The sequence below is a fragment of the Poecile atricapillus genome, chromosome 7 (assembly GCF_030490865.1).
Source record: "Poecile atricapillus isolate bPoeAtr1 chromosome 7, bPoeAtr1.hap1, whole genome shotgun sequence".
NCBI classification, from domain to species: domain Eukaryota; kingdom Metazoa; phylum Chordata; class Aves; order Passeriformes; family Paridae; genus Poecile; species Poecile atricapillus.
Window position 1 is genome coordinate 17278853 of NC_081255.1, and position 16319 is coordinate 17295171.

The 16319-nt window shown below is 37.2% G+C and overlaps 1 protein-coding gene across 1 annotated transcript; it reads right to left on the reverse strand.

Moving 5' to 3' along the window:
• Window positions 1-5102: 5102 nt before the first annotated feature.
• On the reverse strand, window positions 5103-16283 carry DR1 (down-regulator of transcription 1). Its single transcript, XM_058842905.1, has 3 exons — window positions 15976-16283; window positions 10386-10549; window positions 5103-7259 (listed from the first exon to the last, which is right to left on the reverse strand). Exons 1-3 carry the CDS (start codon window positions 16193-16195, stop codon window positions 7113-7115), a joined length of 531 nt encoding a protein of 176 aa, XP_058698888.1. The 5' UTR covers window positions 16196-16283; the 3' UTR covers window positions 5103-7112.
• Window positions 16284-16319: the final 36 nt, after the last annotated feature.

A 16319-nucleotide genomic window follows, 5' to 3' on the forward strand; every position in this document is an offset into this window, starting at 1 on the left:
CTGCTGCTGCTGTTCCTGCTGCTGCTGCTGTTCCTGCTCTGCTGCTGTTCCTGCTCTGCTGCGCTGTTGCTGCAGCTCCTGCTGTTCCTGCTGCTGCTGCACCAGCCCATCCCGTCCCACTGAACATCGTGTGAGTTACATTAATGGGAAACCAAGAGGGCCAACAACCCCTTGATTGTCCTACCTTCCATGCAACTGCAGGTCATCACTTCTCTCTTTAAAGGATTTAATTTCAGTGGGTTCTATTTCACGTGTCCTTCCCTTATTTTACGTCTGGGGTGGTTCCTCCTTCTTTCATGAGAAAGTTGATGTCCATTGCATAATACCACATTTAACTGATGCATGGAAAAAATTGCAAAGTATCACAATCTGTAGGGAAACTCAAAAGTTATTCACATGTCAAAGAAAACTCTTTCCTTCCCACTATTAATCACATTAAAAGAATAGGAATCAGGAAAACAATGGGAATGAGAACAGAGTGCTGTGCATAGAATAGAAACCCCACTAAGCAAATAATTTACCTTTCTATGTCACAATCTCACATTATTTAAGATAGCTACAACTCAGTTTATCATTTTTATTTCTTCCAAGTGAGATTCTGAAGCTTTCAAATACCAGAGGAACAAAACCAAAAATAAAGAAATCACTTAATTATGAAAGAATTTTGGTTTTGTGACATTACACTTCTGAAGCTTTATTTAACTAAATTCCAAGTGCAATGCTTGCTCTTTGGATTTCAAAGGCAGATCAAATCCAACAGGTAGCCCATTGCATCCTAGTAAGAGACTTTTCCTCCACATCCCTTTGTCTTTGTACATTTTTCCCTTTGAGACAAGGTTACATGCAAAGGGAAGAATATACACAACGTACTAAAACTGTTCTTTTCCCTCCCTAACACACTCATCTTCTAGTAGCCAAGGTTCCTCCCTTTGGATTTCCCACTATCTTGAGAACTCTCCTTATGTTCAGATCTCATCAGCTGATAAATTTCCAAAAATTAAATACACCGAATGTAAGGGTTGTGTTGCTACTTTGTATCCTTAATACTTCATCCACAGAAAGAAGTTACCATGTCACTATTTCCTATGTTCTTTTTTTCACATTAAAGAATGCACTATTTTCAGCACCCGATAAAAAATTACTCAATTTGAGGAATAAATTGCCCCTCTGCCTTGGAATATAGAGGCCACTGAGGCATGTTACAAAAATATATCCCAACACAGACATGTCTGAAAACTCTAAGCATTAGAAGCTTTATCCTGTGTCCAAAAAGGAGAAACTTTTAATTATGCTATTGTAACACAGTCAATACCAGATATTTCATTTTAGGAAAATGGGAAATTCTCAATGCATTTTGCCAAAAACACAGTTAAAGCAATCAGTGAAAATGTCCTCCCTCCAGGCTTGCCTGCTCCTGTAGTTCTTCCCACAGGACTATGTGATTCATGCCCCAGATCCTTCATATTTGGAAGGGATGCCTGCCAGCCAATCGTCTTCCTGAGGGCAAAGTCTGAAAGGTGATTTTTGCCTCAGAACATCCACTAGTGCTTTTAAAGAAAGATCAAATAATACTTTTTTACACATTTTGGGAAAGCTAAGTCACTAACAGAAGTGATGTTGAGTTCAGACCCATTTTCATATCCTGAAGACAGGATAAATACCTTTTCCTAGTCACTCAAAAACTGTCCCTTCATTCTAATGATACAATGTATCAAGATAAACTAATTTTTTGTCCACAACATTTTACTTTGCTTACATTTCTATAACTGTATTTTTTTTAAACAAAAGTTGTTTTTTAAACAACAGCTGTAAAAAACTGTAAAATTTTTGTAGAAATGAAAATATGATTATCTCCAACATTAGAACATATTAAAAAAAAAAATCAAGTTATTAATGGTTTCAAGGTAATGAGTTTAGTTGCATACAACTTGCCCAACAATCCGACACAAATAAATTGCCACAGGCATAGAATAGCTAATTCATCAGATAATATGGAAGATGTATGTAAGTACATACTTAAGAAGCAATTGTATTTAAATTCTGATTTTTACCTGCTTCAATATTAATTATCTGTGTGTGAAAATGGCACCAGTTAGGTGTTTACATTATAGTAGAATAAAAAAATATTTATTAGTCACATTACTCCTTCACACATATTTTCTAACATTTTTACAGGGCAGTGTCTCCTTCATTCCAGGCTGGGATGGCAAAGACTGTCGGATTTTGTTTTACTAACACTGCCACTGCCCTGACAAATTTACTTCTCTTCTGTGGATTACACTGCTGCCTAACTGAGAAAAAAAAACTACCTGAAACTAAAACAACATTGAATTTGATTTCTAATTCAGCTGTGGTTTTTCACTGAGCTGACAGAATGAAACTTGAACACAACATTAATGAAACGAAGTCCTGGTCCATAACCAGGAATCCCAAGCACTAGGCTCTTACAAATAAATGCTTTCATCTCTGACAATGACTTTTACAAGTCTGTTGTTTTCCCAATTATTTGCTGTCTAGATGATTCACCCTACCATGAAGATAACATCTTTTTCCTCTACATAGTGCACCACCTTAGTTCTGTAGCATGTGAAAGTGTTAACTTCAAAGCATAATGTAACATTGCCTACACCTAATTAATACTTGTATCGTGCTTTGAAGATGTTAAAGTTTACAATTACTGAGTAGTATGTTTTGAACTAATACCAAAACTCGGCTAATTACTACTGAAATTAGTGTGGAAATCAAAGTTACACCATGCAATATTACTGCTCCAATGTTAGTCACCCTGGGTGGGGGCTGAGGGAGAAATCAATTATTACCTTTGAAACAAGACCAAAATAAAATCTCTGAAGTATCAGGAAAATGAACCACATGAACATTCAGCCTTAAAAGTAAGTGCAGTCTTTACATAGCTTGACATGTCTGCTATAAATCTTCACCCCAGATATGTAAAGCTGTGCCCATTTAAAATGCAGGGAAAAAACACCCAAACTGGTTATAACAACTGTGGTCCATCCTTACCTGAACTTTTGGTTCAAGCTGTGAGACAGAACTCTTCATGTATTCCTGCAGTTGATGCAACAAGAAATCATGGCCATGAAGAATTAAAATCAAATGTCTCTTTCCCCAACATATGCAGAACATCATCTATTACAGATTTCCAGATTACCGAAGTTTCTGCTAGGCTTATCCACACAGCAAAACCTGTTTATTGGATTTATCCATGACTGATGTATGGGATTAGGTGTATCCAACTGGATTCACTGTCTAATTATTTTGTTGCAAAACCTCCACTCCCCAGGTATTGTCTTCAGTCGTATTACAGCACAGTACCACAGAACATTTTTACTCAATCTGTTTCTTTCCAGAAATGCAAAGCTCTAGCACATTTGTTGCCCCACATATCCAAGAAATGGTAAGTACTTCCAAAGCCATTACTAAATTCTCAGTTTTTGATTTCTATAGCAATGGTGGCATGGAATCACAACAAAAAGCACTCATTTAAATCAGGAAAAAAATTCAAACTAAGTACAAAAATATTTTGAAAAGGAACCTATTGGTCCTGATTGCCAGCAAACCTTAATGGGACAAAAGCAAAGCTCACAGATGCTCCTTTTCATCACTGAGCTGTACCCATACAGCATCATTTAGTCCCAGATGGCATATTTATTGAATGTCCTTTTAACAAATCTGAGGGCTCAAAGAGCTAATACTGACTGTAAGCAAAATCCATGTGAACACCAGCCAGCATCCCACTGATGTGCTCTCACTGTAAAGCTGCAGAGTAAAACTTTTCCATGTTAGACAGGTAAATAGTATAATACCAAAAGTAAATTTTACCATAGCATGCTTTATCTTTCATATTACACTTCCCCTCCTCCTCCTTCTTCCACAATATTTTGTGCATCGTTTACACAAAATCACAATCCAACTCTAGGAAACTAAAATGAGGTACACATTTCAGAGTAAGGGTTTGGCTGTTCCACAATCATTAAGTCACTTTACTTGGCATTGTTTCAAATGCCAAGTCACCTTTACTTGGCTTTGTTTCAAATGAAAACAATCTTCCCATACAAAATGATCAACCAAGCACTATTACACATAGTCCTCCTTTGTGGAGGTACTTTTAAAAAATCTAAGGAACATAATTTATACTTTTGGCTTTCAGGAACATTTTCCATTGTGGCAGAGATTCCAGTGTTTCAAAATGTAGCTCAATTAGCCACATGCAAATACTGAAATTCAAATACCAATTTGATGTCTAGAACCCCTAAGATACTCCTTTTAAAATACCTCAGTGTAGTAAATACAACTATATTCATTATCCACAGTCATGCACGCATGCACTTTATAAAAGTAATAGAAAAAATTACTTTATAAAAGTAATAGAATAGAAAGATTTTGTAAGTCACCTGAGCACTCTGAAACAGACTGTCAGAGTAATTATGGAAAACCCACAGATAATCTCATTGATTCAATATTTAACAGGCACATCCTTATACAAATTTCTTGTGAGACAAAGCAACAATACAGTTCACTAACCAAATTTTATGCTCTATGTACCTGGTGTACCAAAAACATCAGGGGTACCATAAATTCAAAAATCTGTCTTCACTGAGCAGCTCCTGCATGGAAGCACAACAGCCAAGTAGTACAAAATATGTCTGTTGAAAGATCAGTGAAGATTCTCCCTGAAAGTGCCAGAGTTTATTTTCATACTTGGGGAAGAATGGCTGAATAAGTAATCTCTAATCATGACTGTCTACATGAAATTAAATTCTTACTACCTCAGCCTCTGCCTGTGGCCTTTCACTTTATGAAAGTATTGCAGCAGCTGGTATACAATCTACAGGGCTTTTGTGCAATTTTGCAGGTGATGAATGTCAGTTTATAAAAATACATACATTCTAAAGGCAATTCCCAACAGGAAAGAGAGCAGGTCGAGCCCAGAAATATTGTTTGCAAGCAATAACAACCCTAGTGCACAGCAATGCAGACGGTAAAGACTTCAGGTCATAAAAAGTGTTCAGTAAGCCAAAATAAAAACAGGGTTTAAGAAGTGTTTTTTGTTTATAAAGAAAATGAAGAAGACAGACTATTCATTAAATATAAAAGCAATTTTATAAAAACACATCAGAATTTTATTGCTTGAAGAATACAGCATATGAAAAAGCACAAGAATGTCCAAAAAGAAAGGTCACAAAAATTCAAACATTACACCATACATACCAGATGCAGTAAAATGTTAACCTGATTTCTGCATCAGAAAAGAAAGGTGTGAAAATATACCTAGTATTATTTAGAAGGAAAAGACGTATTTAAAATAGAAAGTGTGAAGGTGTTACAGTACAAATTAGAAAAGCCAACACTGCACATTAACATTGTATCACTAGACTAGATTTTCTACCTTTGGTACTTAAACCTTTACAGAAAACCACTTCCTCAGTCAAACCTTGCCTAACATATTTTATGTAGTATCCAGGAAAGATGTTGGTTTTTTTTTTTTTTCTCTTTAAAACTTAAACATTCAAACAAATACTCTTCTGCATTTTCACTGCATTACTGCTTTTAAAGACATGTTCACATTTATTCAATATGCAACTTAACACATCTCAAATTTAAATCAAAAGTCACTATGTGACTGAGATCTGAACACATGCCAATTGGATCTTGTTCAGATATTTACATAAAAATGGGCCCACCATTTGCTGTTTGCATTCTTATGTAAACAGACTGCTGCAGCCCTTCTCAAGAATTCTAACTAGGGCAACTCGCTGAGGATGGAAGTTGATAAAACCATCCACATTGTTAGAGAGTTATGGGGTCATCTACAGCAGCATGCAAGTGGCTTTTCTAGTCTGCTCAGATTAGTGTACCAGAAGATATGCCAGTATTACTTCAAGTAACACATTAAAACTCAGCAATGGACACTACTGTGCTTTATTTCAACACAAAGGACAGCTGCTCATCCATTAAATCAACAGAACTATCAAAAGGACAAGTACATCATTTCTGTTTCATGTATTGCTGCTGATCACTCTTGGGGAACAGTTTATCAGAAATCTAGACTTACCTACAAACCAATCTGAGTGAAGAAAATGTTGTCTTTCAACAAGGTATCTTAGTAATCCAGTGGCAATCTAGTCTGGAGAACGTTAGCATTATGCTGACAATGACTAATCAAGGTTAAATAAATTCTCTCTTTTATGACAAACACACTGTTAGGGTCAGCTTTTGCCTTCTTGGGCTTGAATACTTAATCACTCCCTGTCACATCAGCAGAACAAACAATTTTGTTTCTTTAAGTTCCAGCTTTATATTTCAACAATATGCATAAATCTGGACTACAAAATATCATCAACAACAGTTAACATTAAACTGGAGTGAAGTAATAGAAGAGTTAGTTCTTCAAACCAGGCAGTCTTTGAAGTGAAATACTCAGGACTGTCAAAAGGATGTCATAATAAAACCATGGGTTTATTTTTTTTCACCCCTATACAAAAAAAAATTACTGAATTTGTACAACTCCTATTAAACATACCTTTTCCTAGCTTGGTGAAAATGTATCATTTTCAAATTTTAACAAGTGTGGTGTTTGAGCATATATAATATTTATTGCCATATACATCCTCATTTTAAAAAGAACTAAGAATTCAGACTCCTCTATGCTGAACTCTACTTTTTTCCCATTAACAGATTATGTCTACTGTACCACTCCCCCAAAAAACAATTAAAAATTCTAAGTAAGATTTTATAGTTTAGTTAAAAGGGAAGAAATGCAAATGTGGATTTAGAGCTTTTTGTATAAATCTCACTATATTTTATAAACATGTTGTTTATTGTAACACTGTTTATTGATCAAATAAATGACGCACTGCTATCTAAAATTTCCATATACACCATTAAAAATCCAAAGTTGATATGATACTGAACCTTAAATCTTCAAGAGTTCAAAAAAGACAGTTTATACATGTACAGCACACAACAGCAGACACCCCTAGAATACCAACTGCCAGTCCACAATGCATACAAACTTACAGGTAAGCATTCATTTCACTGTTTTCGTTGTGCAGGAAATGTATTTCTTAGTAAGACAACTCAGCTGGTGATTTTCAGATATCATCTTCATCATCTTCATCCTGAGAAGATCCTGCCTGATTGGATGCACTGGCTGAGGCAGCAGCGAGCTGTGCCTGTTGAGCTGCTTGTTGCATCTGTAGCCATTCCTGCTGTGCCAGTTCTGCTTGCTGTTGTCTAGCCTAGAGACATGAATTTAATTGTTAAGGCCATAAATAGCTTGTGAAGAAACTCTAGAACACATTCTCTTCAAACACATTTTTATCTGTACCTGTAGATTCCTTTTTTATTAATTTCATATGCAAAACCACATTGAGAAGTACCTTAATTATTTGTATGAACAAGTTTAGCTATATTCTCTCTTCCTCTGAAGACACCACTGTTTGGAGGCATTACACTTACAAAAACAACAGACAGAAACTAGCGTACTTAAGTTCCACTATAAGGACTGTGCTGAACCACTAACTAATGAAAAATTTAACTGAGGCAAAGCAAAGGAAACTTTAGACATCAGTTTCGAGGGATCTTAACATTTAATCACAGTTCAGAGACGAGAACAGCACTGCTTTGTTGATTACAAATAACAAAACTTCCAATTATGAAATCATCCAACTGAACCACAGAGGCACACATTATCACAAAAACAAAGCAAGCCATTATCTTACTTTGCTAAGCAATCTTTGCAAAACAGAGCAGAGCAAGTCTTCTCAAATTCAGGTATGATAACTGAGGATGGCTTTGCTACAGAAAGGTACGGACTTCTACTGAAAAGTAGAAGAGATTCTACCACAACATTTCAAATAGCCCAGAGTTTGCACTTGTTTTTTGTTAACTCTTGTTGATTTCAGCAATATACTAATTGATTGTGTTAAAGTTACAACTTCAATTTCTATTTGGAGTGAACATTAAGAAAAAGGTCCCAAAATGTAGTTTTCAATCTTTTTCACTCTTCTATTTTTAGAAGTCATCACTAAGACTACTGCACCCACTGAATTTTCTTATTTTTTTCCCAAAGCATCAAATTTTCTTTCAGCTCCGCAAAGTGTAAGATGCCAAAAGATAATGTTTGGAAAAGAATCAAACCCTGTTGTTCAACATAGCAATGTAAAAAAAAGCAGAGTATTCTTGTATTATTACAAAGTGCTGCATTTTCCTCTGTTCTAGCAGTGAAAAAAATTACAGAAGTAGAAACCTCAATGAAAACTTTTCAGTATATCAAACTTCAAGTGGTAGCACAGCTACAAGGGCTGGAAAACAATTTAAGACATCATAGAGTTTTAAAGGAAAGGCAGCAGCATCTGTCCACATAGGAAGGCACAAATACTTATCAGACAGGAGATAACAAAACAGCTCCCTAGTGACTCTGTCCAGTGAAGTTTACTGTACACACAGAGAGCTGATGCTCCAGGAAACAGAGGCTCAGCACTTCACACTGGAGGCATCACTTTGTCAGTGCCCACCCTGCCACATCTGTAATGATAACATTTCACCATTTCAGAAATGGGAAGAGAAAAAAAAAACACATACTGAAGAATTCCATTGAGTTGGACTGACCAAGAAGCTCTATAAGCACCTGGTAAACTTAACTAATTTACTAAACAACTCCAGTTAGGAAAACTCAAAAAATCCCCAAATTTATGAAGACCATTGTGTTGCACAAAAACTTAGACATTCCCCTAACTTGAAATATTTACAATCATTCAAGCCAGAAGTGTCAAATATTCATAACACTAACAGGCAGGCATTTCAAAAATAGAACAAGAAGCCAGCATTAGTATCATGCTCTAGAATATTAAAAAGATTAACACAAATAAATAAGCATGCACTTCTGTAACTATTTTTAAGACTAATTACAGTATCTCCAACAGCACATCACAGCTACTATTTTTGAAAAATGAGACTGTCATCCTTGAATCTAAGCAAACATTTTCCATATTACCAAACGCTATTTTTAAAAAACATTCATACAATCTTGTCAAACCGGCATGCTTTGTCTTAAATTAGAAGTTAAGGCACAGTAACAGAACTTTAAAAGAATATTCTTAAAATTGTCATTCCTTAGACAAAGTGTGGCTTGCATAAGGAGGTTTCAGCAATTATTTTTATGTGTTTTTTTCAGTGATACTGTGGAGCTAGTATTCCCTTAATAAGCCTTGGTTTTGCTGCTTTTTTATTTTGTGTATCATGCTGAGTTACTTACACAAAATGGTAAGTAAAAAACAGGTATCAAACTTCCTATTTGTAAATCTTACCTAAAATCCAGAAGCAGCCACATTGGTCTTTCTAATTTAGTACAATCAAACAAGAGTTAGGCACATGTGACTTGATCATAACTAGTTCACTGCAATAGCTACATGGTATGCTGAAATTTTAAATGCCTTAAAATTCATCACGCAATAGAGATTAAAGTAGTTGGTGTGTCATAAGATGAAAAACAACAGTTTCAGCAAGATACAAGTATTGCAAAGGGGAGAGAGGTCACAGTAATCAGACATTAACTGAATAAGCATTTTCATCAGAGGAAACCAAAGCAAGCAGTGAGAAAATAAGACTCTGGCCTTGGTAAAGAGAAAAAAGCAATACCAGATAACTTTCTCATCTCTTAGTTTAGAGAATGGTCTTGCCAAACTAAGAGAGTAGTCAAGAGAAAGATGGTGTAGGAAGACAAAGAAAATCAGGTTTTAGTCAAACTGGGAGATGTGCAACTATCTGGGAAAGTTGGAAGAGGATAAGGCTGGGGTGAAGGAAAATGTGTGTGTGTCTGTGTTAGTACACTATTTGCAGGCAAATGCTTTTGCCATGCCTCAATGGTCTCTTTAAAAATTTATGCATGAATTCACTCAATTATAATCTTGCCACGAATAAAGTTTCTTTCCAAGTATCAGAAATAACATTTGTGCACTGATGGTCATAAACAGAAAAGCTATTTTCACTTTTTAATGCTTCACAATGGGTAATTTCCTAGGAAACACCTGTTATTTTATTTCCTCAACTAATTCTTAATGTATTCTCTATGATAGACTGGAAATACCCAAGTAGCAGCAAAACCCCATGCTTTTTAAAGCTAGAATATGAAATATGTTCACATACAAAGTCCTATATGTCAAATCACAGATGTAACAAGTAGCAGCTTCTTATTTGTTGACTTCACATTCCTCAATTCAAACAGGCCAAGGTCAATACATTCCACATGCCAAATCAGTTCACAAGGAAGGGGATACTTCTTGAGGTGTGCACATGTTTGTGTGGCCCTAGACCTGCAGCATTAATTATTCCAACCTCACCAGGACAAGCACTGCTTCACTTACTTGTGCAAATAATTCCTGTTGCTGCCTTAGTAGCTCTTCTTCCGGAATGCCGAGGTTCTCCAAGCGTGAACTGGCCTTTCTTCTCTTTAGTGCTACTGTTTTGCATTCTTGTAAGACCTCTTTTACTTCACTGATATAGGAGCCAAACCCCAAACTTTCTAGTGCTAGAAAGAAACAAAAAAAAAAAGAAAAAAAAGAAAAGAAAAGGCATTGTTTACCTTTTACAAAGCTTCTGATAATGGATACTGATTTTTTTACTTAAAAGAAAAGCAAAATATTTGGTAACTTTCCTATCATCTGGTGACAAAAATCTCTATTCTTAAAAAGATCTGACAGCTATTTTCCCCTCTCTCTTCTGCTACGTTCTTTAGGAATTCATGTTTTTAGGCTAAAAAAATTAAGGGTCATCAAGTACAACCAAAGAAGCTTGCACTTGCAGAGGATGCAGGGCTTTCAGATACACTTTGTTAGAGACAGTCATTATTCTTCAAAAGACCTCTTTTTCCCATCCTTTCTGTATTAGAATTGACATAATTTATACAGCTAAGAAGTCCTTCCTATCTGAATTTCTATCTGAATTTTCTCTCAGTGATTCTACCTTTCCAGTTTTTGCAAGTCTTCAGTAGAAGGTAAATTAGCACGCTATAACAGAGCAGAAGTGACACATGTAAAATGATCACAAAACCTTCAAAAAGGCAGAAATAAATAATATTATGTTGGGTTGCTGAATTTTAACTTTTGTCTTTTAGTATCTAAATTCCTATATATAAGATGCATAGTTCACACATATAAAGCTATATAAAGTTATGTGTAAGCTCTTCATTGTTATTTATTTATAATTTATTTATAATATTTATTATTTCTGAACAGAACCCTTCTATTTATCTCCACATTAAAATGTATTATGAAGCTAAAATCTTGCACTTTTATCTTTTATCTTTTTTAATCTTGCCCAAAGAAATTGTTAAGGCAGCTATATCCTGCAACAACACTTTTTTTAAAGAATGCAAAGGTAGCAGAAAGGATGATAAAAAGCCAGGTAGCACATGTGACAAAAGGCAGTTTCCTCATGCACCATTTAGTATGACATGCCTCCACACACACCCAAAGTGAACCTATTGCAGAATATACTGGAAACATTACATAAACACCAGTTATACTAGAAACAAGCATCAGTTTAATAAAAAACATGGTTAATTTTCTAGCATTTACACAATTCAGAGTTTACAGTACAAGAGTTGTTTTAACCTTTATCTTCACTTCAAACTTTTGTGACAAGCTATTTAAGAAATAGCACTAAACTGCACAACAGAAATCAACAGCTTGTTACAAACAAGATCTTACTTACAGAAACTCAGACAATATCCTAACACTAGTTCTGGAAGCAACATTTTCCTAGCCATAATTACAGCAGCATGTCATTGTATCATAATCCAAACAATAGCCCAAAGGTATTCCCTAAGTTTTCAGCTTCCAATTTGTTCTAAGGAAGACAATTCACACTGTCTTCAACAGGGCTGTGGGTGCTGCTCTCTAGTCATACAGCACTAGCTTCCCTTTAACAGAGAACACCTGGCAAAGGAATTCACATAATACTTATTTCTCAAAAAAAAAAAAAGGAAGTTAAAAGACAAACTGATTTAGAGATAATCAAATTACTTCAGAGACAGTATGCCAGTTCAGCCCCAGCCCACACACAGACACTGGAAACACTTCTTCCAATTAACCCACAGTTTCCAGGAGAATTAACAAAAAACTTCAGAAACTTGTTTCATCCAGCCTCAGCAGAGAGGAGGCAAATCCATGTCTCATAGTCCAGAACTGGTTATCTTAATACTTTACAGATATTTAAGAAGTCATTCAATTTTAAAATGCAAACAGTATATATAGTAAACTTTTGTAAGCCATACTTGTTTAACCAAACTGAAGAAATCTACAAGTCTAATGTCACTAAGGAAAACCATGATGGCAAAACCAGAGGTCGACCAGGGTTGGCAATCTGATGCAGAGTATGAACAGCTGCTGAGTCTGAAGTTAGCAGCAAGATGGGTTTTTACAGAAATTTTACATGGTCCTTAAAAGAAAATAAATTAATAGAAAGGACTTAACAATTGTGTTTTATATATAACACAGACACACACAAAAATAAATTTCAAAACCCCCATGTGATACAACCAAGGCAGATTTTTACAATTATTCAATATGACAAAGCTATGAAGAACCATATATGCATCATAAATCTATTGCATCAAAATTCTACTGCCTGTGAAAAAACTGACAAAGTTTACCATCTTCTTGGAGCACATGAAGGCTTACAGAACACATGAATGGAAGGAATATGAATCTCTTTATACCACCATGGTGCTAAAATGTGGGACAAGTGATTATTCCTCTATCAGAGCTGCTACTTCATCAAAACTCAAAGGCTTCCTATTTTTTGAGCCTTTAAACATGCCATCCTACCCAGACTGCTGAAAATTCAGTATCTTCCTGAGGCTAGAATTATCCCACCAAATATAAACAGCTGAATTCCAAAACATAGCATTTGGGGGGATAACACAACTCATATTTACAAACACCACATCACAATTATCCTTTCCCTGGTTTCCTCCTACTCTTAATGACTTCATAAAGGTGCAGGTCTCTGAGTAATCAGTGACACATAGTTAGTACTACTTTTATTTTATAAAATCAAGTTGTTAATATCTGAGACTTTTAAATTTTTATGCTCCTTTTAAAGAAAAAAAGAACTTCCAAAATAAAATCCCAAACATCAACAGCTGTGTGGGATTTTTTTTTTTTAAATTAAGTGATAATATACATACTGTCAGTATCCTAACAGTTGATTAAAAGAAGTGACAAGACTTGACATCAGTCCACAGCCTACCTTACTCTACAACAGTTCCATGTTGACCAAGTAATCAAAGTAACCAGCTTCACAAAAAAGGTGATTTTACAAGTCATCATTTTCAGAATTCAATGAAAATTTAATTTCTCATAAAAAGTCTGCTTTGTCACAGGTCATATAACACTCAAACAATTCTATTTTCTGTTCCAGGATGGAAGAACATTCATTTGCTTACTAGAGCTACAGATTCACAGCTGGGTTCCTGATGGTGGAATTCAACAATAAACGTGGAGCTCTCCACTTACAACTATTACATAGCCTTGATGCTTTTGGGTACTCTCCAAGAAAGCTGTCTTGCATTTTGTTACCAATAGTAAGTGTTGGCATAGTCTGAGAACATCTATCAAATCAGATCTCTAATGGGATGCAAGAAGCCTCTGCTTTCCCTTCCCTATGCTGTAGACAGCACTGTGCCAGTGCTACCACACAATAAAACACAGGAAGGACCTCATCTATCTGAAGTATAACCCAAGGGTAGAGAGAGTTCTTCGTCAGCAGATGGCCACACAACCACTTTAACAGTGCAGCAAAGGAAGGGGTGTCTCAGGCAGCACTGTGCCAAACACCTAAGCTCAGTGACAAAGTGCAGTTTCACCTCACCTCTAATACAGTCCAGCAGCAGTGTCACCAGCTGCAGAGTGCCTCTTCCCCTTCTTCTGGCCCAGCAAAATACTCTTCCTACTTCTTGTTCCCAGTCTAGTAACTTCTTGTTTACAGCTCCAGTCAGCCAGCAACTCACCTGAGAGGAAACCCTGCTCTGCCCTAAATTCTCAAAAGCCTCAGCGTCGGTGGTATCTGCGGGTGCCAGATGCAGCCCTTGGAGGGCACAAAAAACTCCTCTCAGCAGCACCCTGTGCTTATGTGGACCAGGTGATGGCTGTCAGCCTCATCTGACTTCTAAGCATTCAGAAAGAAAAAGATACAAGGATGGCCACAGCAAACAGATTCAAACTGCCTCATTTGTTAGCACCGGTGTCATGAAGCTGGAGTAGGAGGCATTCAAAATAGCAAGTATCTAGAATGTATGAAGATGGATGAAAATGCTGAAATACTCTACCTATACACACGATCACTGTTTCCAAAACTGATAACCAAAACCCTCAAACCTCACAGAGGGATCCTCTGCCAACTGACAGGCATGTGAAAGGAGCTAATAGCAGTTAGAGCTTCCTTAAACATAAGGACAGCAGAAAATCCTTTCCATCTCTAGAACATTACAAAAATGGATACACTGCAAAATTTTACCAGAAAGTATAGATTTAATTTGAAAATAACTTTTCCTAACTCTAAGATGCGATAACACAAGGACATAGAACCCAGCAAAATACTTGGCATGGGACCATCTGCTGACATTATGCACAATCACTTTAGTTTCAATTTCTCTTCCAAAAAACCCAGACCAAGTCTAGGACAGTGATAGGTGAAATCTTTTCTATGGACCACCAGTACTGGGCACAAAACACTCTCACACGTAAACCCTTTATTGCCCTCAGCCTTAAAGATCGTGTCTATTCCTGTGTTAAGAACTAACCTCAAACATTTTTTGTGGTGACTTGAAGAAATCCATGTATTAAAGAGCACCACACCTAAAGTATGCTCCCATGGGCAAGCACAGGTTTTACTTTACATCCTAGGCTTCTGTGATGGAACTACTTTGCTAAACTTTCAAGCTTACATGTATTTAATTTAACATTAAAGTTCATGCATGCTACATATTTTCTTTTGCTGTTCATGACCCAGTCAAGTGCTTGAATATCTTCTGGTGAGCAAGGTAACAAATTTCAAGCAAACCAATTTTTTTCTGTTGTTTCAAACAGAAAATATTGCTTAAAAAAAAAAATCATACAACAACATTTTTAAAACTAACTTGATACCATCACAGCCCTGAAAATAGCTCTGCTACAAATGCTGCTGTTAATATCTCTCCTAGACAGCCGAGTAAAGTACTCTTTCACTACTGCTGCTATAAATTTTTTTGTAGCAGACACTGGTATCAACAACCCTGGCAAAAGAAACAAAGCAAATGAGTTCTGACAAACGATGCCTAATGCAGACTTCAGGTTGTGACAGAATTTAAAGAAAAACAAACGAGACAGATAGAACTCGCCTTTTATTCAAGCAAGCAGAAGTGCAAGTCAACAGCACAGAAAGATACAAGGACATAGGTCACGTTTAAATGCTTTCTGCAACAGATACGAAGATCCAACGTTAAACAAGGAGACGGTAAGGACAGCCCTAAAGAAATATACTCTTTAGAGATTCCAGACAAGACTAGCATGGAATAAAGCCTGGGCCCCACATAATCAATCTCCAACTAGAAAGACATTTACTACATTCAGAATCTTAAAACACGTTGCATATCCATTCGAAAAAGCAGACCTTGTTTCACAGGTACGAGGAAGAGATCTGGTGACTTCACTCAGAGCATCACAGGCTTCTCTGAAGCACAAAATCAAAGCTGGTCCTGAGCACACCCAGCAGCCGCTCCAACCACACAAAGACAACCTCTCTTGCAGTGCGACTGGCAAGCCGGACAACACACGCTTCTCTCTCTCTCTTACGAGACCCTGCCTTTTGTGTTCCACGTAGCTACAAGCAACCGGAGAGGAAAAAGGGGCAGCGGGACAGGAGCGGCTCACAGGTGTCCGACCCGGCAGCGGCACAGCGCCCGCGGAAGCTCACCTTGTATGACATGCTCCGGGGATATAGTTTTCTTCTCCGATTTGTTGCAGATCTCGTTGGCCTCGGAGGAGATGAGGTGGATGAATTCAGTGCAGCAGTTGACCACCAGCTCCCGGGCGTCGTTCGCCACGCGGACGTTGGGCAGCGTCTCTTTGATCATCTTGTTGATGGCAGCCCTGGGGATGGTGAGGTCGTCGTCGTTGCCGGACGACGAGGCCATCCTGGCTGCGCTCGGCTCACGGGCTGCGCTCAGCACCCGCGCGGGGCTCCAGGGCGCGGGGACCCGGCGGGGGCGGGCGGGGCCGCGGGGGGCGACGTCGAGGAGGGGCGGGGGACGGCGGGAG